Below are 22,062 nucleotides of genomic sequence, written 5' to 3' on the forward strand. Positions count from 1 at the left end.
CCGTCGTCGTCGCTTACAACCACCACTGCCACGCTGCCCAGATACACGACGCTCCACCGCCAAAACTATGCGCTCGCAGCAGCAAAGCCTAGGCGCCTCAGCAGCACGCACTGTAGTAGGCAGTCAGCCCCGCGAAGCACTGGACCGTGGGCCGCGCCCTGTGGGTCAGCACGTCATCTAATAAACAAGCTTAAATTTGACCCAATTCCAATCAGGACCTCCTGATTACAACCACACGCGGCCGGTGGTGCCACAGCAGGCTGTATAGGGCAGTGGATGCTCCGTTCTGTCCCTGTGTTTCCACCTCTCAACGCAGACGAGGCCCCTCTTGGCAAGGCCCACGCTGGAGGCGAGGCCTCTGGGCCCCTCTGTGTCAGATTGATGGTATCCTGCTCTCGCGCCGCCTTGAGGCTGGACCCACAAAAGAAACGACAAGGCTCGCAGAACCACGCGGACCTCGTCGACGTTTGTTTGTCTTTGATTGATGGTTGCTGGCTGCACGGTGGGCGGTTCGGTCGAGCCGAACGGTCGCTACCGGGTTGGCGGGTCGCAGGGCGTGGTCGGAGTGCAATTGGAGCGAATCTGATTGGATTGTCGATGGATTGATGGAACAGCGACGCCGATGGTTTGCGGTCATGGTAAACTTAATAGGCGAGCTGGCTGATTGATGCGCGCATGGATATTTGTGCAGGATGGACGGACCGCGGGGGAGACACACAGACAAAGCCGCCAATGGCGAGCGCAGCTTTGTCATGGCGGCAGTCGGGCGGTTCATGCTGTGTGCTCGCGCATGGCAGCCACCTGTGCAATGAAATGGTAGGCTGATTGCGTGTTGGGCTGACGAGCGCAGAGTGGTGGGTGGCATGGCAGAGGCAGAAGCAGAACAAGCTCACCGCTTGCTGCGAGCTTCTCGCGCCGGCTGGCTGGTTACATCTTGCATGAGGTGATCAGCATCATGCGTGCAGGTCTGCCGAGTCTCACCTGGCTACCCGACTTGGTCTTGACCTGCCTCTCCTCCGGTGACCCGCCTGGTGCAATGTGAACAGTAGCGAAGTGGAAAGATGGACAGGGAGCGTCCGTATTCGAGCCCCCTTCAGCAACCCATTTGCGAAGCATTCAACTCCCAGCGCGTCGATACTTCGAGGACACGAAAAGCATACGAGTACCTCGCTCCGGCCACTCCAACAATTCTGCCCTGTCGTCCGCTTGCTTCTGGCTCACCGACATTTCTAGTCTTTGCCAACCGAGTCTCCTTCCAGTCCACATGCATCCAGGACTAGCCGCGTCGAGGTCGCAGCGTTGAGTCAAAGTCTGAACTCAAGTGTTCAAATCGACCTAGTCGATTGCTGCTGATTGATGCTCACAGCATTGACAAGCCGCGACGTGATCCTCCGAGCAAAATGTTAGAGCTTTCACGGACAGTCTCGATGCCTCCGAAATAGGTGTCGAAAGAAATGCGATTGCCCGGGTCTGGCTGCGGTAATGAACGACTACAGTACCTTCTTCCTAAGCGCAACTATGACGGTACATGAATGCTCCTCAAGCGCAGCTGTAGCAGCGAGTGAATGCTGCCTAGATGCACCCACGTTGCCAGGAGGTCTCATTTCTTTCGACACCCCTGCGCCTCTTCTTCTCCTCCCTTGGGCAAGGCAGTCGTCTATAATGTTTCCAGCACAAGTGGTCAGAAAGTTGGCATGATGGCTCACTTACCGTCAAGCCACGGCCTCTCTCCATCTCAACGATCACATACTACCTACCCACTTGTCTCATTCCCCTCCCCATCTATGATCAGCTCCCTCGACCATCCTTCCAAGAGCAAGAGTCAAGGTAGGAATAGAAACAAGCTACGCGGATGCGCCAAATGGCCGGCCGAAGATAGAGTTGTGCCACGATCCGCGTCGGTACCCGCATCTGCGATACATCGGTTCCACGCCATTCCTGCATGGTTGGGGGCTCGTCACGGATCCTACCATTTTTGCTCATGATTGTCAGTTCAAACCGACCTCGTCGTATGGTCCGCCATTTCGTCGGTGGTTTTTGTTTCGAGGCGCTCGCCGCTTGTGTGAGACAACAGGCGTCTTTCTCCTGTCTATGCTGGCAAGCGGCTGTATTACAAGGGCTGGTTTGTATTTCTTTTTCTCTTCTGCTTGTTTGAATGGCAATTTGCAAAATAAGGATTGGAATGGTGAATCGACTGGGATTGATGTAAATAGGAAAAGAGATGGGGTAAGAAGCAGGTGCGGTATTTTTTGCCTGCCACGTTCTCGATGTGGCCGCTCGCTGAGTATTTCATCGCCGTTTTTTTGCCCTTTCCAACTTCCTCCAACTGTGGGCCGTCAATCTTTTTCGTCCGTAGCAATTGTGCCCCGCCGAGATGAATGCTCCTCGAGCGGACCCAATATATTTAAAAAGAGAAAATGAGAGTGAAAAGGTCACTTCGACCGCCGCAAGTCATAGGTGAAGCTCTCTCCTCTCACAGACGGTGGCCAGGGCCGTACCTGGCCTCAAACTGCCTCTGCTTCCGCTCCCTGTGAGAGTTGAGTTCGAACTGGTCGAGGTCTGCGCGCGCCTCCACCGTCATGCGGCTGTAGCGGTGTCCGTCGCCACAGAGCCAGTCGCCGTACAAGGAGCGCTCGAAAACGTGCGGCCATTTCTTCGGCTCCTTTTCCGTGGATTCAGCCTGCGGTGCCATCGTCAGCAGCGGAAAAGAAGGCAATTGCGCCGGAAGCTGGAAGCGGGGCTCACGAACGGTATTGGTAGTAGTGAGGTGGCCGTGTCGCGACACAATGGCCTTCAGGCGAAGCTCACGGTAGTAAGCCTTGAGGACCTTCTTGATCAAGTCCTCTCCGGAGACGCCGACGATCTGAGGCTGGTCAGTGATTGGTTTCACCAACGATCTACGTCGTGACTCACTCTGATCCTGCGCCTCTTGCTCGTCTTGCCCGTCTTCAGAGTAAAGGGCTCCTTCGCACTGCTCACTGAAGTCTCCGAGACTAGCTCGTCCTTCTCACTTGGGTTGGCAGCCTTGGAGACGTTGCGTTCCTTCGGAGCCATTATTGCGCTGAAGTGATGCGGATGCTAGCTAAAGGGGGTGGAAGACTGAAGTTGGGGGAGGAGGGTAGAGGTTGAAGAAGGATGGAGAGTTTTGCATCGAAGAATGTCAAATATATACCTCATCAATGAAGCACCCGACGCATGGCTGCTCGAGGAAGGCAAGCAGGTGTCCTCAATCTTACGATGGAATCCAGTCTCCATGTCCTCCTATCTCCATACTTGATCCCAAAATCGCGTCCTCTTCACCTTGTGACTGCGCCGTCTCGTTGGCTACAGCGCACCACCGTAGATCTCTGGGGGTAAATATCTCCGAGAATTGGCAAAATCGGTCGTGGGACGGCTCGAATGCTCCCAGCCACTGGCACTCCAGCGAGCGTGGATCCTCGAAGTATGCACTGGAGAAAGGCTTCATGCTTTTCACAGTCAGAATTAAAGCCATGATCTGAAGGCTTCTCGTGTCCCAAGAGCCGGGGAATACCTCATCCACTCCTTTCCAAAGCGCATGAATTCTGCTTGTCCACCGAAGCTTTCAATGGAAGGCGACACGTGCAAAAGCGAAAGTCGCACCTGTCTGGTTCTAAAATTCGTTTCCATTCACAGACACCATGCTACAACGAGCTATCCACAATGTCAAAGCTCTCCAGACCGTTGCCGCTCAAAGATGGAGGTTGCGCAAAATATCAGTATATGAAATTATGCAACCTCTACCCAACTATACAGCAGCACCTCTAAACGTTTATGGATTGGTGGTGCAGTGGTAACGCATGCCGTGGCAACAGTCGCATCCACGGCAAGTCCCAGGTTCAAGTCCTGGCCAATCTTCTCTGCCGCTGCTTTGTTCTTTTCCTTTTGCCCGCTGGTCCTATTGAGCGGTAGCGGGCGACCCGTGTTGTAGCGCTGTTCCGTGGTTGCTGTTGCGGCGAGGGGAAGGGACGTGACAAGGGGCTGCCACATTTACACGTACTCCAGGCACCCGTCCTCGCGGATCCTGGCCACAGGTTCCAGCGTCGTCTTCATCCCGCTGACAGCTGGGCCCATGACGACAACTTCTCCCTCGACTTTTTCGTCCGTCGTCCGCCACCGGTCCTTGTCAACCAACTTGATCTCGACGCTGTTGAGCGGCGCGCCAAAGTGCGCATGCTTGTTTGAACGGCCCTCAATCTCTTCGCGCCGGTAGTCGTACATGTTTGTCTGCGCCACCGCGCCTGCGACCCTCGGCGCTGTCAGGGCGTAGACAACGCGGGCGTTGAGGTAAATGCGGAGGTCAGACAGGTCAGTCGAGGTCAGAGGTGGGTTGTCCGTCGACGACTTCTCGGCGATGAGCACAAGGCGCAGCTTGCCGGGAGTAGCGGCCACCGAGGAGCGCGTAGGAGCATTGAACTTGGTTAGGAAGGTGTTGACAGGAAACTTGCCGGACGACGTCATGGCGCGAGTTTCAGCGTAGTGGGCGAACTTCTGCACGTTGTTGGTGATCGTACTGGTGGTGTTGTGGTGGAGCTTTGCGGCAGTCTCGGAAGATATGCTGACAACGGTTGGAGCAACACCGCGGAGGGAGAGAGCCATTTCGACGCCAGGACCAGCCACTGAATTGATCGCAACAGAGGCATGAGAGAAGAGAGCGGCCAAAGTCAAGCAAAGCGTGTAGGAGCTGGAAAGGGAGTCGGCCGGAAGGAAGAGATCCGATGGGCTGAAGCGCTGACCAGCGGGAAGAGCAGACATGAGAGCCGCAGTCGCAGCAGAGACGTTCTATAACCGGTCAACGGTAGACTTATAATGTTTGCGATACGACTTACCTGTTGAGTAAACTGGATGACTTCGCCATCCGCGCCGACACCAGCCTGCCAGACAAAGAACAAGTCTGCGGCCGGACCCTGATCGACATGACTAGGCACTTCAGTGCTAGCATTTCCAATGTTATCTTGCACAAGCTCATGCCAAGTAGACACTTCGACTTTGCCGCCAGTGCCCTCTGGAACTTCATTCCAGTCCACATGGCGGCTAGTCTTCTCCACAACCCAAATGGCCTGCTTCAGACTAGGTACACCCTTTGCGACATCGGCCAGAGGGATTGACCCAGCAGCCGCAACGAGCACATCTGCACCGCTCTTACGGAGAAGCGAGTTCACAACGTCAGGGGACTGGTTGTACGGAATCAGGACCGGGGAGAAACCGTAGAACGCGGCGGCTATTAATAGCGTGTCAGCCCAAGCCAAACGTGGCCCCAAATCTTTTGACCCAAGGCGCAATACTCACCGAAGACTGCGATGATGAACTCGACGCTGTTTGGTAGGTAGATGGCGACCTTCTTTGCTCCGTGCTCTTGCAGGTATTTGCCAATCACGTTGATCTCCTTGGTGACGTCGTCCCATGCGTGTTCCACCACCTCCTCCCTGCCCAGCACGGTCAAGAGGGCGCTGGGACTGCGTCTTTTCTCGCCATCCTCGTCTGCCAGCTGACCGACGACTCTTCTCCAGACGTCGCGCAAGTCTCCGTGTCGTCGCTGGTAGCGGTGCTCGCCGGGGACACTGATGGAGGATTGTAGCGGGTAGCCGTGGGGCACGTGTGGCGATCGGTAGACGGCGCTCTCTCCAGGGTGACGGATACCGGCTGCTGTGGAGGAGCGCAGTAGGAGCATTGGATGTATGTCTGGATCTTCGAGACCGAGGTAAATGTTGTAGGCGAGGAAAGCTGCGATGCCGAGGACCAGGGCCGTGGTGGTGGTGTTCCAGCCTGCAAACAGGTCGACGAGCAGAGCATCGAGAGATTCTACAATCGAAGGCATGGTGGACGAGCTTGTTGCGGGATCATGGGTCGATTCCGAGGGTATGGAGAGGAGGGAACAATGGGTTGTCAAGGTGTTGGAATGGAGACGGCAACGAGGCTGTGTGGTGCTAAGCTAACGGAACATAAGGTGACAGGAACATGTCAGAGCTCGCCCGCGGGGCTGGGGCTGACGCCATTGGCGCGTGCGGGTGCAGGGTCTTCCCGTCGGATTTCGGAGCGGACAGCGCCCTGTGCCAGTACGGTAGCCTATAGGTACCATGGTACTGCAGAGTGTGGATATCTTCAATCTTTACTGCATAAACAGTCGTCATATTACAGCTTCGTCCCGCCCCAATATCCCAGAAGCCCCCCAGGAGCGTCCGACCCAGGACAAGTGCAACTCCGCCTCCTTCGCCCGCTGCATGTCTATTCTTACGTTGGCGCACCCAATAAAGAACTCAAGAAGACCCAGTTTTCCCCAACTTACACATCTCGTCGTCGTTCTGTTTCGTTGCTACTGCAGGAGGTGGAGGAAAGCATCGCCCGGAAGAGAAATCGAATCGCAAGAACAGCAGAAGCACGCAAAACACGCAAAACACGCCTCGCCCTTACGGACGCTCGCTTATCGCCTGAATGGTGAGAAAAAAACTGGTCAACCCATGCTCCCCAGCAAAGTGGCGTTCTCTTTTCTTCACTGCACCTGATTGACAATTTCTTGAGCGCGCGACAGGGACTCGACCATCTGCTGGCATTCCTTCCGGCGGCGGACCGTGTACTCGCTCTCCTTGAGAAGGTCGTCGAGCTGCTCGATGCGGTACATGTTTTCGAGAAGCTCGCGTTGCATTTCTTCCTTGGTGTACCTGCATCATGGCCAGTCAGTCAAAGTGTGCTAAACAGCCGCCGTTCAGCGGCGGAGACTTACGAGACAAGGTTCAACATGATGGCCTTGGGGACCATGTCAATCATGGTCCTCCTGACAATGCCAAAGTAGGAGCTGATGAGCAGCTTGATGACTTCGACCTCCTGGGCTTCCTTTTCGGACAGGGTGCCGCTGGCCTTGAGCTGCGGCGGCGGTGCTTCCATGGCCGCCATCTTCTTCTTGTTTTTGCTGGCGAAGAAGCTACCGAAGAAGCCGCTGTTGCCATCGCCAACATTGGGGTCGAGCGAGGGACTGGCTGAACGGGGAGGGACGGCGCTCTGAGGCAGAGGCTTGCCCGTCTTCGGATCGACTTGGACGGGTTTGGCCGCGTTGTGGCGCTCGTGGACAATCGCCATAGCCTTTACGCGTCTGTTAGTATTGGCGTCGATGGCCGTGGGGATGGAGTTTCTTTGGGGTAATTGGGAAGCTGAAGAAAATTGCGGGAAACATTGACTGACCCTGGAGCCGTTGATGAAATCCGGGTGTCCTGTGTTGATGTAGCAAGACTCCATGGCCACGAGATCCTTGACCAACTTGTTGGTAGGATCCATGGCTTTCTTGAAGAACTGCACAACGACGGCTTGAAACTTTTCCTTCAAAGCCGGGTATCTTCGGAACATGGGCTTGGTCAGGAGTTGAGTCAAGATGCGAATCAATTCGTCGTAAACAAGCGAAACACACTTCAAGCTGGGATCCTCCAGCCTCTTGATTTGTTGCTTCGCAATCAACTCAAAAGCTGTGGTTCCAACAAACAGCGCAGGGGAAGAGCCGGAAGAGTTGTACAAGACTGTGCGGATGTCGACATCCTTGATCTGGTCAAACGGATCCACGGCCTTGACACCGTTGGCGTAGAGCTCGTGGTAGACGAAGCTGATACGAGCACCACCGGAAAGTTCAATGCTCGACAACTCCTGGTTGTTGCCCTCCAGTACCGAGCGGTACTCGTTGGAAAATTCAGTAATCATGTTGAGGACGATGTTGGACGAGTTGCCGAGCATGGAATCTCCTAGCTGTCCCAATTCGGCGGCATACTTTTGGAGAGAGGAAGCGATACGAGCCTTGATGTCTGGAAGGGTTTGCTTGATGTGCATCATCAAGATCTGATTGAGCGTTAGCTTGGTCTTACCAATAAATCCAAGTATCAACCCACCAAGTTGAGCTTGCGGGCCAGATACGGCGTTCCGCAGTACGAGGCCTTGTTCTTGTACGCTCTGTGGTTCTCGAAGAAGCTCTTCTCGTGTTCCAGCGCGTAGGAAATGGCCTTCTTGTTCTCAATATCCCTCTGACCACGGTTGACGACCGGGACGTATCCCAATCTCAGAGGGATGATGCGGCCCGCCAGGATATCCACGACGTCGGTTCCCTCATCCATGAGATCGACCTTGGTCAACACACCAATCGTCCTTTGACCTTCCGGATCAACTTCTCTCGCCAACTTCAAGCCGTCCGAGTTGGCCAAGTCCGTGTTGGCGGCGGTGACGGCCAATATTATAGCATTAGGTTTGCTAATCTGCTTCAGCACCATCTCCCTGATCTGTCTCTCAATGTCCCTAGGCTGGTCGCCGACCGGAACCTTTGTGAGACCGGGCAAGTCGACCAGGGTCAAGGTAAGGACGTTTGGAGAGTAAATGCGCAAGTTGATTGGGGCCGGCGAGATGCCTGCATTGCGACCCGTCTTGGATTCCGTCTCGCGCACAATCTCTTCGCGGATCTTGTTGAAATCGTAAAACTTCTGGCCCGGGATATGCAGGAATTCACCCCACTCGTCGACGTTGGACTGGTTATCGGTGGTCTCGACGCTTTCGGAAACGCCGTTGGCCTGTGTCTTTGCGCTCGCGGGGCGGTTGATGAGTTGCAAGATGAGAGGGCGTCGGGTAACAATGCCAGTACCACGAGGCAAGCTGCAGGCATGGGAGGTCAGCTAGTTGCCTGCGCACATGGCCCTAGCAGACTTTCTGGGGAGAACTTACAAGTCGCGTCCCACGATGTTTTCCAGCACCGAACTCTTTCCACTCGACTGTGAGCCGACGACGGCGATTTGGGGCAAGTCTATGGGATTTTGGACCTAAAGTGACAGGCGTCAGTGGTTCTGCAGGGCTCGGCGGGTTCGCGAGCAGATGGACGTACGCCGACGGTGGTGAAGACATCCTGGAGCTTGTTGACGAGGGTGATCAAGCCCGGGTCATTGACGTTTATCCTGAGCTCAGGGTTAGCGACAACCATGGTCGAGTGACGGGCTTGGAGCGCACGCTGTGGGGTTGTTCGCAGCCATGTTGTCGGGTTCGCGGTGGTGGAGGCCGCGAGCGGGAACGAGCCAGGCGGGCTTTGGGTATCAAATGCGGATAGCTGCAAAGACGACGGCTAGTGGGTCTAGCGATGAGGAAGCTTGATGTGAGGTTGCGGGTGTTGTCTTGAGCCAGAGGCAGTAAGGTGCACATACGTTGCGGCCACAGGAGACCGGGACCCAGTGCCTGCCAGGCAGCGCGGCCAGAGCACGAGCCTCCTTCCAGCTTGCTGCACCGCCACCAGAGTTGCTCTCACAGGCACCTCAGGCACCATACCTATGTAACCATGTGCCAGCCTCCCCACAACTGCGAAACGAGCGCCCAGTCGCCAAATTTGTTTCCACCCTGGTCACATCTGCAGATGGCTTATGCAAAGCCGTATATTCAGTCCAGCATTCAACCACGGCCACAAATCATCATATACATTCTACATGGCACTGGTATCCCTACCGCAGGCGAACAAAAAACATTCCTAACGCTCCACTTATATACTACATTTGAACTCGTCCAGGAAACATCACCAACGCTCGTCAGCTTTACTCGTCCGTCACCGACGCAAACTTCTCCTGCATCTTTTGGAAGAGCTCCTCGTACTGTGTCCCGGTCAGCTTGGGTTCCATATGCACAGAAAGATCCGTGTCTGCTTACCTTCTTGGTAATGGCCTCCTCGCCCTCGCTGGGCAGCTCGAACTTCATGTTTCGCAGGCTTGTTTGGATGTCCGCAGTCGCCTCCCTGATCTTGGACCAGTTCTGGCCCTGGGCGACGGCCTTTTGAGCCTCATCGTAGAAGCCAACCATGGCCTTCATCATCCACTCGGTCTTCCACAGCGGGCAGAACTGGTCGTAGTCACTGTAGCCGTTCTGCTGCAGGAAGTCTTCCTTGAGGAGGGTCGCGACATCCAGAGTGATCTTGTCAGAGTCACCGAGCGCAGACTTTCCGACGAGCTGAACGACCTGGTCGAGATCCTCAGACGTAGTCAGCAGCTCCTTGATACGGGAGCTGAGGCGAGGGAACTCGGGGTTGTGCTCCGCGTAGTACGTCTCCAGAGGCTTCGTGTACTTGGAGTAGGACATGGCAGTGTTGATCGAAGGGAAGTGCTTGCGTTGAGCAAGCTTCTTGTCCAAACCCCAGAAGACCTGCACAATACCGAGAGTAGAGCTAGTTACGGGGTCGGAGAAGTCACCACCAGGCGGGCTGACGGCACCAACGATACTGACACTGCCCTTCCTGTCGGGGCTTCCCAGAGCGGTGACGCGACCGGCACGTTCGTAGAAGGAGGCCAGCTTCGCACCGAGGTAGGCGGGGAAGCCTTGGTCAGCAGGCATTTCTCCGAGACGACCAGAAATCTCACGGAGGGCTTCGGCCCAACGCGACGAAGAGTCGGCCATCATAGCAACATTCTTGCCCTGGTCGCGGAAATATTCGGCGACAGTAATTCCTGTGTAGATGGAGGCTTCACGAGCAGCGACAGGCATGTTGGAAGTGTTGGCGATGAGGGAGGTGCGCTTCATGATGGGCTCCTCGCGGCCGTTGACGTTGATGGTGAGCTGTGAATTTGTTAGCATCCCCAAACAAGTGTTTCGAATCAAGCACCTACTTCGGGGAAGTCCATCAAGACCTCAGCCATCTCGTTGCCACGCTCACCACAACCGACATAAACAATGATGTCACTGTTGGAGAACTTGGACAAACTCTGGGAAATGACAGTCTTTCCGCAGCCGAAGGCACCGGGAATGCAAACAGTGCCACCTTGCACACTTGGGAAGAGGGCGTCCAGGACCCGCTGTCCGACGATCAAGGGCGAGTCCGAAGACAGCTTGTCGTTGACCGGACGGGGCACACGGACGGGCCAGTTGTGCATCATGCTGTACTCCGTCTTCTTGCCGTCAAACTCGACCTCCAAAATATTCTCGTCCACATTGTAGCTGCCCTTCTCCGCAATGCGTGTAATAGTACCGCGAGCTCTAGGAGGAAGAAGGATCTTGTGGTCGCTCAAAAGAGAGTTCTCGAAAACGCTGCCAAAGACATCACCGCCAGTGATGTGATCGCCAACCTTGAGGGTACCGGGCTGAAAGTCCCACTTGATGGAACGGTCCAAAGAAGGAACGTCGATACCGCGGGGGATGTAGATGCTCTTCGATACGTCGGAAATGCTGCGGAGGGGACGCTGAATACCGTCGTAGATGGTTTCCATCAGACCGGGACCGAGTTCGACGGACAGAGGCTTTCCTGAACGAACGACGGGGTCGCCGACCGTCACACCGGCTGCGTCGCATTAGCCATCTTGCTTAGCTTTGTGTTGTGCCTCCACATTGAAGCTCACCGGTTTCCTCGTAGACCTGAATAGTGGCTTTGTCCGCCTCAATTCGAATGACTTCTCCGACAAGCTTATCGTGGCCGACGCGGACAAGCTCGTACATGGCACATCCGATCATGTTCTCGGCGATGATGACGGGACTGGATTGTTGGTCAGATCAGGCATCCCGAGGACGCTGTTCGAGTACGTACCCGGAAATGGAGAAGACGGAGCCTGCGCGCGCATTCATTAGCATCCATTGCGACGGTGGACTGTCTAGATGTCGAAGGGAGGGTTGTCATACCATAGAGGTCTTCGCCGGCTTCCTGGGCCTTACGCTGCGATTGCTTCTGCAAGTTGCGACGTCAGCCACCGCCTTTCTAGATTGTCAATGCGGGGACGAGATTTGGAGCTTACAGGAGGCATGGTGGGTTTGAGAGCTGCTTGGTCGTCAGTAGGGGTTCTGGAAACGTTGAAATAAGGTCGAGAGCGGTTGTACGTGGGCGAGTCGGGAAGTGGGACCTCGTAAGGTGCTTGTGGCTCGTCCTCGTCTGGCTCCGACGTTGGATTGGGAGTCGTGGGTCGTACAGAGAGGCGGTCGATGTTCTGATCAGAGACTAGGTCGATGAGAGAGGGCCGGGCCTTGAGCTGCGGGCGGAGACCAAGCATGCACCTAGGGCGGCAAGACGTGCGGGATGGGAGGTGGTGGGAGCTGTGCGGTGTTGGCGGGAGCTCGTCACAAGCTGAGGCTATCCCGGTCCACCTGCTCTTGGCGCATGGGCCCCACGAAACATCCCCGCCGCATCCAGATCCAGATCCTGCCCAACTGTCGAGCCATCATCAACATTTGGGGTGTTTGGAGGCTTGATTGAGAGATTGCATCCTCGCTTTCGCGCTCATCTAGTTCCTCGAAGACCGTCCGCCTCGCCCTACGGAGCTTGAACCCGTCAAATCCACTCGCCAACCTCGCTCCCCGAGTTCCAGAGTCTAACAAGGATTGCATGGTTCCAATGCGTTTCGAGTGTGGCCAGTCCGAACACCATGAAGAACCTATATGGAAAGTCTGTTTGCTCAAAACACTCGGTAATCGTTTTCGACTCGGTACACCTATACCAATTGGACCGACTCCAAGCTAGCTCGTCAAATCCTCCCACACTCCACCATGCTGTCTGAATCTGTATTTACCGGCCTCGATCGCAATTGGCTCCTGACCCTGGCTTTTATACTTGCGCTCACTCGGCAAGTGGCCTGGATAGCACTGCTGAACATGGGCCAAGATCAATGTTGCATGCTGTCCATAATTTCTGTCTCCGCACAGAGAATCCGCGTCGTCAGACAGGTCGGAATCGTCGCGCTGCTGTTGCAGCGGCTCAGAGGAATCCTCCTCCTCCTCCTCCTCCTCCACTCTTGTAAAGACGAGCGAGCCAATGACCCATGGAGACGGTAAGGGAGGGCTGATTGGTCCGTCAGAAACTAGAGAGTCGGCACGCACGGTCGTCTTGATCGGAGCTGGACGAGGCGGTGGTGAAGGCGGCGGTGGTGGACTTTGCTGCTTTCGTCCCTGGTCCTCCTCATCCTCAATGTATCCAACAGAGACATGTTCATGAACGACTTCCTCCTCACGCGGCCAAATGACAGCAAACGAGGATACGCGGTGTCGAGCAACGTGGCCCTCGGCCAAGTCGTAAAGGGTGCCCATTCGAAGTCCTCCATCCAGGTATGCGACGTCGTTACTGAGGCCGTCCATCATCTTCCCGTGGCTGAAATTCTTGACCTCGAGGACACTGACAGCCGGCTGGATGGGAAGCATTTTCCTCCAGCTTGCTTCAGCCCGGGTGAACGCCTGTCTTCGCTCGTCTGTCCAGTCCATCTCGTCGAATGCCTCGATGCCAGGCATGTGGTGACGGTGACGAATCTCGTCAAACCACGCCGGAAAGGCCGCTTCCAGGAGAGGATTGGACTTCCATCTTGTCGAGCCAATGGGATTCGTCTGCTGAGGCTCTGGTCGAAAGAAAAGTGCTTGCTGGAGGGGAACTGACGACGCGACAATGACCTTCCACACGCGCGACACTTGTTGTGAGTGCAGGATGGTCGCGATAGAACAGGACAGTAGAATCCGTTCCAAGAGATCCGGGTTTCCAAGAACAAAAGCTCTGGCCGTTATTCCTTGAGACATGCTTGCTTGCTCCATGTGAAAGAATGTCAAAAGAGAAGAAACTCCAGGCCCTGAATCCTCAACTCAGGATTCATTTGTTCCCCACTGGATCTTATCACTCACTCATTAGCCAGGGGAACCAGGACATTGCGAAAGTCGACTGCCCCGATTTGTGGAGGACCGCCGGGACAAGCCGAAGGCGTTGATCCTTCAGTAGATGGAAAGGGACGTCAGGGACGAATCACTCCACTGCGTTCCATCCTCCACTTTCTCACGCCCGCGATGGTCACTTTACCGCTTGAGGCGTCCAAGAGATGTCGTGGCACCTCACACTGACCGAGAAAACATCAGATGCCTTTAGAGAGGAGCTTGGTCCATGGGTGCCATTCTTCAAGCACATTCGCACTTCCAAGCCAACAACTCCGGGTTCACCGGCTCATCCATTCAGCAGGCGAATCTTGGACCTCGATCTCTTCCGGGACAGCAGGTGAATGGACAGATACCCCAAGGCGCTTGCACGAAACACACGTGCGTAGTCTGCACTTTCCATCGCGTATTTTGTGCATGGTTCCAATGCTGTGGACTAGCAGGTAAGATTCTGCACAATTGGAATCGGCTCGCAAGGCGAGCGTGGATGGAACCATTCTCTGTGGTCATTAAACTCCACAGAAGACATTGTCTCTCTTATGAGTTGTTTCACAAAAGCCTTCACAAAGCCCATCGCACTGCCCCGGATGAGAGTTCGACATGCAGCTATTACCAAGGCATGCTTTTCGAGTCAGCAGACCAACTGACTGCCGAGCGCAAGCCAGTAAGCACCAGAAAGAGAAATGACGAGCACGCGGACCAATCGGAACTTCCTGGCAATCAGAGCAGGGCAAGACATGGGATAACGTGGTTCGTGCAAACTATTGTTACTTGCATGGCTCGAATCACCATAAGAGAAATAGTGAGTGATTGATTGCTCACTGTCTCCATGTCTTCAGAATCAGTGCATGCTTCCTGCGTAGAGGGTCTCCACAAGCCATGAAAGTTCCTGTTCCAGCCTTTCGAGAAAGTCGGAAAATCCAGTCAGCTTCTCTGATTGCAGAAGGAGTGAGTTGCAAGAGAGCCGCAGCAGAATGGCAGCAAATCAACGCCCCGTCATATGAACAGGCAACTTGCTTCAGCAGCCACTCACCAAGCCACCGGCGCTTACCGTGCTTTCCGCCCGGTCACCCGGATCCTGAGATATCTTCGGCTACTGTGAACCGAGCAGACAGGGTTTCATAGCATAGAAGAGCTGCGCGCAGCGAAGTGACCTAGTGCTTAGGTGGTTGTGCTGTGGGGGCGAAAGCTGTGGGGGTTGAGAGAACAACCTGCCGAGGCGCGCAGAGAATAAGTGGTCTCAAAATGTACGTTCGTCATAGAACCGGGTGCCATCAGAGCATGAGAAAGCGGCTTGGTCGAGAGACGGAACTGGTTGTTGATTTGTCTGTTCTAGGCATTACGCACTAAGCTTACAATGTTCCGCCTTGTAGATCAAATGCACAGTAGGCAAAAGAAACGAACCCGACCCTTGAGTATTCAATCACTCATACAGCTGTACCTGGGAAACCGTTACAACCACAGATCAAATGAGCCCAGGGATTCTCCGTTCAAGGGTCCTGTTAACAACACCTACGGATCGCACAGACCCTTCGCTACCACTCAACACCACCAGCAGACAAAACAAAGAGCAAAAGAAAAGAGCAAAAGGAGCACAGGTCAAATTGGCCAGGACTTGAACCTGGGACTTGCTGTGGATGCGATGTTTAACCACAGCATGCGTTACCACTACGCCACCAATCCATAAACGTTTAGTGGTTGTGCTGTATAGTGCGTAGGGGATTGCGACACATTATATACCAATATTTCGTGGCAACAATCAGAGAGGCCTACGGGCAGAGATGTTCATTTCTTTCCCTATCCACTGGATTTTCACCTGGCCTACTTTCCCGGTCGATAAAGGCATGATCGCCTCCGCGCTGGCGGACCCCTCAACTGGTAGCTTCATCAACCTTGCTCGTGTACTGTGTGGTCCACCAAACATCTCGATCACGTCCTGTTGAAGGTCGAAGAGACCACGTACAAGTTTTTAATTTACCATACATACATCAAAGAGCCTGGGGTATTAGGCCGATTGACACGCCAAAAGCAGAAAAGCCAGACCCTAATCTTCTTTTCGAAGGTTTCAAAAAGTCTTGCGCGCGCGCGAAGAGCAAGAGCAATTATGGAGACGATCCGCAAGTATTACTCCGCCGACTTCTCAACCCGAAAATTGACTCTGGGGAAGTGCAGCTGAATCTCCTCGCCCGTCTCCGTCTCGACCTCGACGACGACCTCCTCAGGGGTGAGGCCGACCAACATGCCCTTGTCGTGATGCGTGAAGCCGGAATCGGTCGGCCAGACCTCGACGACGTCGCCCCTGTTGACGCCGGCGACCTCCTCGTCAATCTCCTTGACCTTGACCTGCTCCGCAAAGCCCGCCATCTCCATCAGCTCGGCCGCCTTCTCGCCGTCGATCTGGCGCGGGTGCTTCTCCTTCTCGGCCTCCCAGCAGCGGTTGTCGGCCAGGAAGCGGCGCCAGCGCTGCAGCCACGCCCACGTCTTGGGGTAGCGCGTCTGCCAGCGCTCGCGCTCCTCGCCCGACACGGCGCCCTCCATGGACGCGTCGTGCAGCAGCCAGTCGAACACCCACACGCCGTGGATGTCGGCCACGCTGGGCCCGTCCATGTACGACTTGGCCAGCCAGTCGCGCCCGTCGGCCAGCATCGTCGTCTCGAGGAACCGCAGCGATGTCTCCAGCTGCACCATGGCGAACTGCCGCGTCGCCGCCCACGACTCGCCCGTGTCCGCCTTGCGCCCCGTGAACTCTTCGCGGTCGCGCAGCGTCGCGTCGTCCTGCGCCAGCGGCGAGTTGGGCGGGATCAGCTGCGTTGCGCGCCAGAAGACGCCGCCGTCGACGGTCCAGTTTTCGAGCAGCGCGGCGAGACCGTGGTCGCTGGCGGAAAGCACTCGCAGGCCGGGGTAGACGGGTGACGGCGGGAATAGTTGGTCGAGCTTGCGGATGATGAGGCATGTGTCGCAATATACATCGCGCCCGATGGCGAGGATGGGAATCCGTCGGTGTTTAATGTTGAGGCGGTCCGAGAGCTCCGGACGAGGCAGACGGTTTGGTTGAATGCATACGCGGTAGCTGATCTTGCGGAGGTCAAGATACCTGTGGCGAAGTCAGTAATTGCTTTGAAGAAGTAGTCTTTTGATATGCGAAAAGTGTCAAGTCTACAACCACCGTCCTCGACGACGAGGGCACAGTTGAATCAAGAGAAACCCAACAGACTCCAATATTCCACGTTAACATAACCAACAAAAGCAAGTACTTACCAACTGACCCTCCTCGCAAAGACCGAGCCGGGGTAGCAGAACAGAATGATTGGAATTCCTTCGTCCGACATTGTGAAGACCTGGGCTGCGCGACGATTGTGCACCGAGTCGACTCCTTTCTCAGTATGAGCGGGGGTTGGGCGTCATGTTAAATACGCACCACGTCCCAAGAGTGCCCAGTCAGGCCATGCCAGCACTGCTATCCCATGGTTAGCATGCTCCAACTTGTATAGACACTACAGTGAAACGACCTACTGCGTTTCAGATCAAAGCCAAGCCCTTACCACTATAAAGAGCCTCCTCTGATCAAGCTCGTCTTCGCATTCGGGAGAGATTGCTTGGTGCCAGCCAAGGTGCCGTTGCCTGTTGCTTCTCGAACGGATCGTCTGGGGCAGAAACACCGACAAAGAGTGACCCGTGGAAGCTTTCCAATTGTTTCTATTCTTCCACCCTTGTGTCTATCCAAAGAGAACGTCCAACCAGTTGCTTGCCGAAAACCACAATGCTTGGCTCTTTTCCTCCAGTCTAACGCCCTTCAGATGGATTAATTCTAATTTAGCCGGGTCCCGGTTTCATGTGTATCCAACCACCCTCTGGACCCCACTTCCCTGCTTTGGTAAAGTCGCCCGCAAGCGCACCCTTCATGTACGCAAATCGAAAGTATTCGGGTAGATTAGCGTCTTGTCTCACCCAGGTAAAGTTGGTCTTTTCTTCGTCTTGATAAGTGTGGAAACGCTCCACGTCGTTGACTAAGACGCTAATGCCGTCGTACGTCTCGGGGAGCGGGAGTTTCCACTCGAAGGTGATGTTTGGCAAAACGCCCAGGGCTGGATCCGTGATGTTGTGAATGATGGGAGGGAGGATCATAGGGAGAGGGGTGCCAAGATGAGCATCCTGGCGCAATTCCAGGGGTGTTTGAAGGATGCTGTCGAAACCCCAGCGAGCAATGCCGTTGATGAAGAGGCCGACCAGAATACCTTGATACAGCATGCTGGGTCGATTCTGCATTGCCGTGCCGGGCAGGAGCAGCAACGCCAGAATGTAATGATGGATGCGAACATTCATTTTGGGAACAGCGACCAATGCTAGGAGGCAGGCTGCCATGATGCCATACAGAGCCAGGTAACGTGGAAGTCGGCCTTCGATGCGAAGAGCCCACGCTTGGCCCAATGCAATGCTAAACAAGGAAAGCACAATGATGATGAGAGCCGGAACAGCTCCAGGCTGTTGCTTGATATCATGAGGCGTCAAGCGTTCGATGGGTATCTTGTCAAAAGTGTAGTTGTTCAGGGCACCGACCCAGCACCCCCCGAGCCAGAGGACGGTCTTCTCGATCTGTGCAGACAGGCCGGTCAACGTCGGGCGGACAGAATATCTGTAGATTGCAAAAGCGCAAAATGCAGCTGGGAGGAAGCGGCCGAGAGCAATGCTAACGATGGAATAGTAGTCTGTGAGATTGGGCGGATCGGATGCCAGCGCCACGTGGAAAAAGATGCCAAAGAAGGCCGAGGGAAAGAAGACGGCCGGGGACGTGGTGAATAGCGAAAGAAGTATCGTAAAGGTGAGTGAGACGGCCAGAAGCGGCCACCTCAGATCGCGACACTGAGAGGCTGTGCCTTCGACGAATGTGTAAGAAAGGGGGAAGTATGAATCAAACTCGATGCTTGATATTCCATGACGATTCGACGAGGGAAAGCCGCTGTGCTCTCCCACGCGAGAGATGACTCCGCATCCGCCGTCCTGGTTGCTGACGAAGCCGGCGTGAATGGCAGAGCCGCATATGAATGAGTCTCCCCGGTAAATGCTGCTGTGGAGATGGTCCTCGACGTGCTCCTCGGAGGGGCCTCCAATGACGAGCGGCTTGTAGTTGATCTCCTGGTCACCCACGGCATGAGGATTGACGACTTGGACACGCTTGCAGTTGGCCGGGCACCGGAACGGGAAAGAGCTGTTTCCGAAAGGACGGCATTGGTCGCCATTCAGACCACAGCCATTGTTGTCGGCCCTGCTACGGGTCAACCCTTGTGCTTGACGAACCGGAGGGCGGGCCGCGGAAATCTTACCAAAACCTCGAGGAGCAGCTGACTCTGACGGGAGAGCCGTAACCGGCTATTTCGGTGGAGAAGGCGGAGCGGCGCAAAACGAGGGAGAAGGACAGCAGCCAGGCGACGTAGAAGACGGCCAGCAACCAGATCTTTTGCTTGCGCTTGGGCAAATACTTGTCGAGCAGGCGCGTGGGAGCAGTCTGGATGGCCGGGAAGAAGGGCCTGATCTTGTAAGGGCGTGGAGGCTGCGGGCCCTTGATCCATGTAGCAACCGAGTTTATGACGCGCTGAACAGACCTTGGGACTTGTTTCGGAGCCTGAGGCGGGACTGCGAGGTCGTCGGCGCGTTCATAGTCCTGGTTGTTGATGGCCGTCACATCAGAGCCAGCGGTGCTCGTAGCATCATCGCGGTACTCGTGGCGAGCTTGAGGCGGCGAGAGGGTGGAATCGGAGTCGGTGGGTGGTAGCTGCGGCATATGCGCTAGTCATGCAGCGGCGGGGGGACGGGAGGTGGTGGTGATGTGATGACGATGTTGGAGAGGTGAGGTGAGGCGAGGTGAAGAGATGGGCGAGTATTGGGTATTTGAGGACTGGAGAGGAACGAAAACAGACTGGAGGCAAGGTTCTTGGGGGTGTTGTCAGGGCAAGCCAGTGGTTACTCGCTGGCATCCGGTCCATCCACCCACCCACCCACTGGCACCGCATCAGTCAGGTCAGGTCAGCCAGGTCCGGTCGGTTTGGCCCGGGCGTCAGGTCAGGTCCGGTCGGGTCGGCCAGCTCTCGGGCTCCGGCACAACTGAACGGAACCAAGACACCACCGCATCCCATGTCTGTCGCTGCGTCACCACTTCTGGCGCAATCACTGACGCTGCTGCACGTCTTATCTCAACCACTCCTTGGTACTCGCCCTAGTCAGTCGTCGACATGGCTCGCTCCATGTATCAATCTTATCGACATCCCCGCCTCGACGCCACCCCTCCAGGAATGGCGCAACGGGGCCACCGAGTGTCTCCTCCATCCACCTTGATGACCAATTCCATGTCTTCCTCGGCCTGACCCGACCCTCTCCACCGTTGCTTGCTCTTCAACTTCCTCGTCCCTGTCGTCGTCGTCGTCGTCGTCGTTCCCAGAGAAACCAAACATTGCTCTCTGCCGCCAACATGGCTGACCTCCCCAAGCCCCTCGATTTGTCCCACCATCTGTCGCGAAATGCGAAAAGTCGCGAAGCGTCGGCCATGAAGTCGTTTTACAAGTACTTTGCCATTCCTGGCATCGGCCAGCTCGCTGGAGGTGCGCTAGCCAAACCCTGCCCCAAACAAAACTTTATGCTTGCCTTTGCTAAGCGCCCGCAGGTCTTCCCAACGACAAGTACTTTCCCTATGACAATCTGGAGGCCAAGGTCGCCTTGCCGAATCGCTGGCAGCCAACTCCAAACGATCCCGTCGATCCCCCGTCCTCTCAGCTCCAAGCTACCAACTTCTCCGACGTCCATCCCTCGGCCCGCATTGTTGTTCCCCACACCTCCAAAGGCCCCGACGTCCTGCGCAGGATCGACCTTGCTACCGCCTTGCAGTATGGCACTGCCCAAGGCTACCCTCCCCTTTACCAGTTTGTGCGCCAATTTACCACCCAGAACCTGCACCCCCACGTCCCCTACCAAGGTGGCCCGGAGATCATCTTGACCTGCGGCAACACAGATGGCCTATCCAAGGCTCTCCAGGCCCTGTCCAATGAGTGGTATGCTGGCAGGGACCCCATCGAAGAGCGCGAGGGTTTGCTTTGCGAAGAGTTGTGCTACACAAATGCCATCCAAGGCGCTCGACCTCGCGGCCTCAACATCGTCCCCGTCAAAATTGATGACGAGGGCATGACGGCGCATGGGCCTGGTGGCTTACAAGATGTCCTGGAGAACTGGGACTTTTCCAAGGGCAAGAGGCCTCATCTGATCTACACTGTCACGTATGTACCTTTCCCTCTCTGTCCCTTGATGAACAGGGCGCAAATAGTTCGCTGACTTTGCAAAGAATCGGCCAAAACCCGACAAGTGGTGTGCTTAGTGTCGAGAGGCGCAAGCAGCTCTACGAGCTTGCAGTCAAGTACGACATCATCATTATAGAAGATGATCCCTACTGGTACCTCCAATTTCCCTCGTCTTCCCCGAATGCCCACCAATTTCACCATGTCCGAGAAAAGTCGTCGGGATTCGAGTACCTGGACTCCCTGGTGCCGTCATATCTGTCCGTCGACTACCAGGGCCGCGTAGTCCGCCTTGACACCTTTAGCAAGACCGTTGCCCCGGGATGCCGTCTTGGCTGGATCACCGCCCAGCCCGCGCTCGTTGAGCGCATCCTACGAATTACCGAGGGCTCGACTCAGCAACCCTCGGGTTTCGTGCAATCCATGATCAGCGAACTGATTGTTGGTCCCCAAGGCAAGCAAGACGGTGGCTCCGGTGGCTTGAAGAACGGTCAGGGATGGGACATGACTGGCTGGGTCCGGTGGCTGGAAGGCCTGCGCGGCAACTATGAACGCCGCATGAACGTCATGTGCGACATCCTTGACAGCGGCAAGCAGCTTGTCAAGGCTGGTCGTCGCGGCTCTTTGACGGACTTGATCCGCTCCACCACGCACCCGTCGTCTTCCAACGGTGGAATCGACGACTTCGACGCCGACGTTGAAGACTGGGCTGTGGTCGAAACAACCAACATCTATGACTTTGTTCGTCCTCTTGGCGGAATGTTTGTTTGGGTACGCTTCAACTTTGAATTTCACCCCCTGGCCAAGAAGGTTGAGCTCCATGCCTTGGCTCGTGCTCTCTGGATCTTTTGGACCACGGAGTCCTACAGAGTGCTTGTGTCTCCTGGTACCATATTCTCGCCGACCGACGAGATTCGGGACCGCGAGGGCTACAGGTGCTTCCGAATGTGCTTTGCTGCGTGCGATGAGGCCGACATTGCTCCCATTTCGAAAAGATTTGTGCAAGGTGCCAAGGACTTTTGGCGGATCAAGGACCCCGCAAAGATTGAAGAGCTTCTGGAGGAAGATGATGCCGATGCCGAGAATTTCGAAGGTTTCGGTTCCGGGGACATGGGCAGTCTGGCTTCATTTGGCTTCTGTTGAAAGAAAGCGGCATGGGACG

General features: G+C 55.5%; 8 protein-coding genes and 2 non-coding genes across 10 annotated transcripts; 2 read left to right on the top strand and 8 right to left on the bottom strand.

Annotated features, from left to right (window-relative positions):
* Positions 1 to 244: 244 nt before the first annotated feature.
* On the bottom strand, positions 245 to 1,215 carry J3D65DRAFT_42439 (uncharacterized protein). The gene is made up of 2 exons (XM_066796135.1): positions 422 to 1,215; positions 245 to 358 (listed from the first exon to the last, which is right to left on the bottom strand). The coding sequence occupies exons 1-2, from the start codon at positions 863 to 865 to the stop codon at positions 308 to 310; spliced, it is 495 nt and encodes a 164-aa protein (XP_066660130.1). The 5' UTR covers positions 866 to 1,215; the 3' UTR covers positions 245 to 307.
* A 2,579-nt stretch (positions 1,216 to 3,794) lies between these two features.
* Positions 3,795 to 3,876, top strand: J3D65DRAFT_t8. Its single transcript has one exon. It is a non-coding gene; the product is annotated as a tRNA-Cys (tRNA).
* Positions 3,829 to 5,986, bottom strand: J3D65DRAFT_40649 (uncharacterized protein). Its single transcript, XM_066795967.1, has 3 exons — positions 5,308 to 5,986; positions 4,848 to 5,239; positions 3,829 to 4,800 (listed from the first exon to the last, which is right to left on the bottom strand). Exons 1-3 carry the CDS (start codon positions 5,834 to 5,836, stop codon positions 4,009 to 4,011), a joined length of 1,713 nt encoding a protein of 570 aa, XP_066660131.1. The 5' UTR covers positions 5,837 to 5,986; the 3' UTR covers positions 3,829 to 4,008.
* A 123-nt stretch (positions 5,987 to 6,109) lies between these two features.
* Positions 6,110 to 9,346, bottom strand: J3D65DRAFT_611141 (Dynamin central region-domain-containing protein). The gene is made up of 7 exons (XM_066798874.1): positions 8,986 to 9,346; positions 8,864 to 8,933; positions 8,707 to 8,801; positions 7,887 to 8,637; positions 7,195 to 7,836; positions 6,740 to 7,095; positions 6,110 to 6,677 (listed from the first exon to the last, which is right to left on the bottom strand). The coding sequence occupies exons 1-7, from the start codon at positions 9,006 to 9,008 to the stop codon at positions 6,509 to 6,511; spliced, it is 2,106 nt and encodes a 701-aa protein (XP_066660132.1). The 5' UTR covers positions 9,009 to 9,346; the 3' UTR covers positions 6,110 to 6,508.
* A 70-nt stretch (positions 9,347 to 9,416) lies between these two features.
* J3D65DRAFT_611145 (vacuolar ATP synthase catalytic subunit A) lies at positions 9,417 to 11,758 on the bottom strand. Its single transcript, XM_066798875.1, has 6 exons — positions 11,736 to 11,758; positions 11,623 to 11,668; positions 11,346 to 11,552; positions 10,620 to 11,287; positions 9,670 to 10,569; positions 9,417 to 9,614 (listed from the first exon to the last, which is right to left on the bottom strand). Exons 3-6 carry the CDS (start codon positions 11,455 to 11,457, stop codon positions 9,558 to 9,560), a joined length of 1,737 nt encoding a protein of 578 aa, XP_066660133.1. The 5' UTR covers positions 11,458 to 11,552; positions 11,623 to 11,668; positions 11,736 to 11,758; the 3' UTR covers positions 9,417 to 9,557.
* A 271-nt stretch (positions 11,759 to 12,029) lies between these two features.
* J3D65DRAFT_611149 (uncharacterized protein) lies at positions 12,030 to 13,594 on the bottom strand. The gene has a single exon (XM_066798876.1). The coding sequence runs from the start codon at positions 13,507 to 13,509 to the stop codon at positions 12,451 to 12,453; it is 1,059 nt and encodes a 352-aa protein (XP_066660134.1). The 5' UTR covers positions 13,510 to 13,594; the 3' UTR covers positions 12,030 to 12,450.
* Positions 13,595 to 15,220: 1,626 nt separating this feature from the next.
* J3D65DRAFT_t11 lies at positions 15,221 to 15,303 on the bottom strand. The gene has a single exon. It is a non-coding gene; the product is annotated as a tRNA-Asn (tRNA).
* Positions 15,304 to 15,644: 341 nt separating this feature from the next.
* On the bottom strand, positions 15,645 to 17,219 carry J3D65DRAFT_41807 (uncharacterized protein). The gene is made up of 3 exons (XM_066796068.1): positions 17,134 to 17,219; positions 16,879 to 17,077; positions 15,645 to 16,714 (listed from the first exon to the last, which is right to left on the bottom strand). Exons 2-3 carry the CDS (start codon positions 16,947 to 16,949, stop codon positions 15,745 to 15,747), a joined length of 1,041 nt encoding a protein of 346 aa, XP_066660135.1. The 5' UTR covers positions 16,950 to 17,077; positions 17,134 to 17,219; the 3' UTR covers positions 15,645 to 15,744.
* Positions 16,941 to 19,741, bottom strand: J3D65DRAFT_42397 (uncharacterized protein). Its single transcript, XM_066796130.1, has 3 exons — positions 18,942 to 19,741; positions 17,163 to 18,883; positions 16,941 to 17,077 (listed from the first exon to the last, which is right to left on the bottom strand). Exons 1-2 carry the CDS (start codon positions 19,397 to 19,399, stop codon positions 17,434 to 17,436), a joined length of 1,908 nt encoding a protein of 635 aa, XP_066660136.1. The 5' UTR covers positions 19,400 to 19,741; the 3' UTR covers positions 16,941 to 17,077; positions 17,163 to 17,433.
* Positions 19,742 to 20,083: 342 nt separating this feature from the next.
* On the top strand, positions 20,084 to 22,043 carry J3D65DRAFT_599513 (pyridoxal phosphate-dependent transferase; the record flags this gene model as incomplete). The annotated part of the gene is made up of 3 exons (XM_066797903.1): positions 20,084 to 20,213; positions 20,276 to 20,882; positions 20,930 to 22,043. 3 exons carry the CDS (start codon positions 20,084 to 20,086, stop codon positions 22,041 to 22,043), a joined length of 1,851 nt encoding a protein of 616 aa, XP_066660137.1.
* Between the last annotated feature and the right edge of the window lie 19 nt (positions 22,044 to 22,062).

The sequence above is a fragment of the Phyllosticta citribraziliensis genome, assembly GCF_038025025.1.
Source record: "Phyllosticta citribraziliensis strain CPC 17464 chromosome Unknown J3D65scaffold_1, whole genome shotgun sequence".
Lineage (NCBI taxonomy): Eukaryota > Fungi > Ascomycota > Dothideomycetes > Botryosphaeriales > Phyllostictaceae > Phyllosticta > Phyllosticta citribraziliensis.

Coding starts and splice junctions, on each gene's coding strand:
- J3D65DRAFT_41807 (XM_066796068.1), bottom strand. CDS start 16,949: ATGTCGGACGAAGGAATTCCAATCATTCTGTTCTGCTACCCCGGCTCG. Junction 16,715..16,878: donor TTTGCGAGGAGGGTCAGTTG/GTAAGTACTTGC, acceptor ACTTCGCCACAG/GTATCTTGACCTCCGCAAGA.
- J3D65DRAFT_611149 (XM_066798876.1), bottom strand. CDS start 13,509: ATGGAGCAAGCAAGCATGTCTCAAGGAATAACGGCCAGAGCTTTTGTT.
- J3D65DRAFT_40649 (XM_066795967.1), bottom strand. CDS start 5,836: ATGCCTTCGATTGTAGAATCTCTCGATGCTCTGCTCGTCGACCTGTTT. Junction 5,240..5,307: donor GTTCATCATCGCAGTCTTCG/GTGAGTATTGCG, acceptor CGCTATTAATAG/CCGCCGCGTTCTACGGTTTC. Junction 4,801..4,847: donor TCATCCAGTTTACTCAACAG/GTAAGTCGTATC, acceptor GACCGGTTATAG/AACGTCTCTGCTGCGACTGC.
- J3D65DRAFT_611145 (XM_066798875.1), bottom strand. CDS start 11,457: ATGATCGGATGTGCCATGTACGAGCTTGTCCGCGTCGGCCACGATAAG. Junction 10,570..10,619: donor TCTTGATGGACTTCCCCGAA/GTAGGTGCTTGA, acceptor ACAAATTCACAG/CTCACCATCAACGTCAACGG. Junction 9,615..9,669: donor AGGAGGCCATTACCAAGAAG/GTAAGCAGACAC, acceptor ACCGGGACACAG/TACGAGGAGCTCTTCCAAAA.
- J3D65DRAFT_611141 (XM_066798874.1), bottom strand. CDS start 9,008: ATGGCTGCGAACAACCCCACAGC. Junction 8,638..8,706: donor AACATCGTGGGACGCGACTT/GTAAGTTCTCCC, acceptor CCATGCCTGCAG/CTTGCCTCGTGGTACTGGCA. Junction 6,678..6,739: donor ATCATGTTGAACCTTGTCTC/GTAAGTCTCCGC, acceptor GCCATGATGCAG/GTACACCAAGGAAGAAATGC.
- J3D65DRAFT_42439 (XM_066796135.1), bottom strand. CDS start 865: ATGCCACCCACCACTCTGCGCTCGTCAGCCCAACACGCAATCAGCCTA. Junction 359..421: donor CGAGCCTTGTCGTTTCTTTT/GTGGGTCCAGCC, acceptor AGAGGGGCCCAG/AGGCCTCGCCTCCAGCGTGG.
- J3D65DRAFT_42397 (XM_066796130.1), bottom strand. CDS start 19,399: ATGCCGCAGCTACCACCCACCGACTCCGATTCCACCCTCTCGCCGCCT. Junction 18,884..18,941: donor AGCTGCTCCTCGAGGTTTTG/GTAAGATTTCCG, acceptor GACCCGTAGCAG/GGCCGACAACAATGGCTGTG.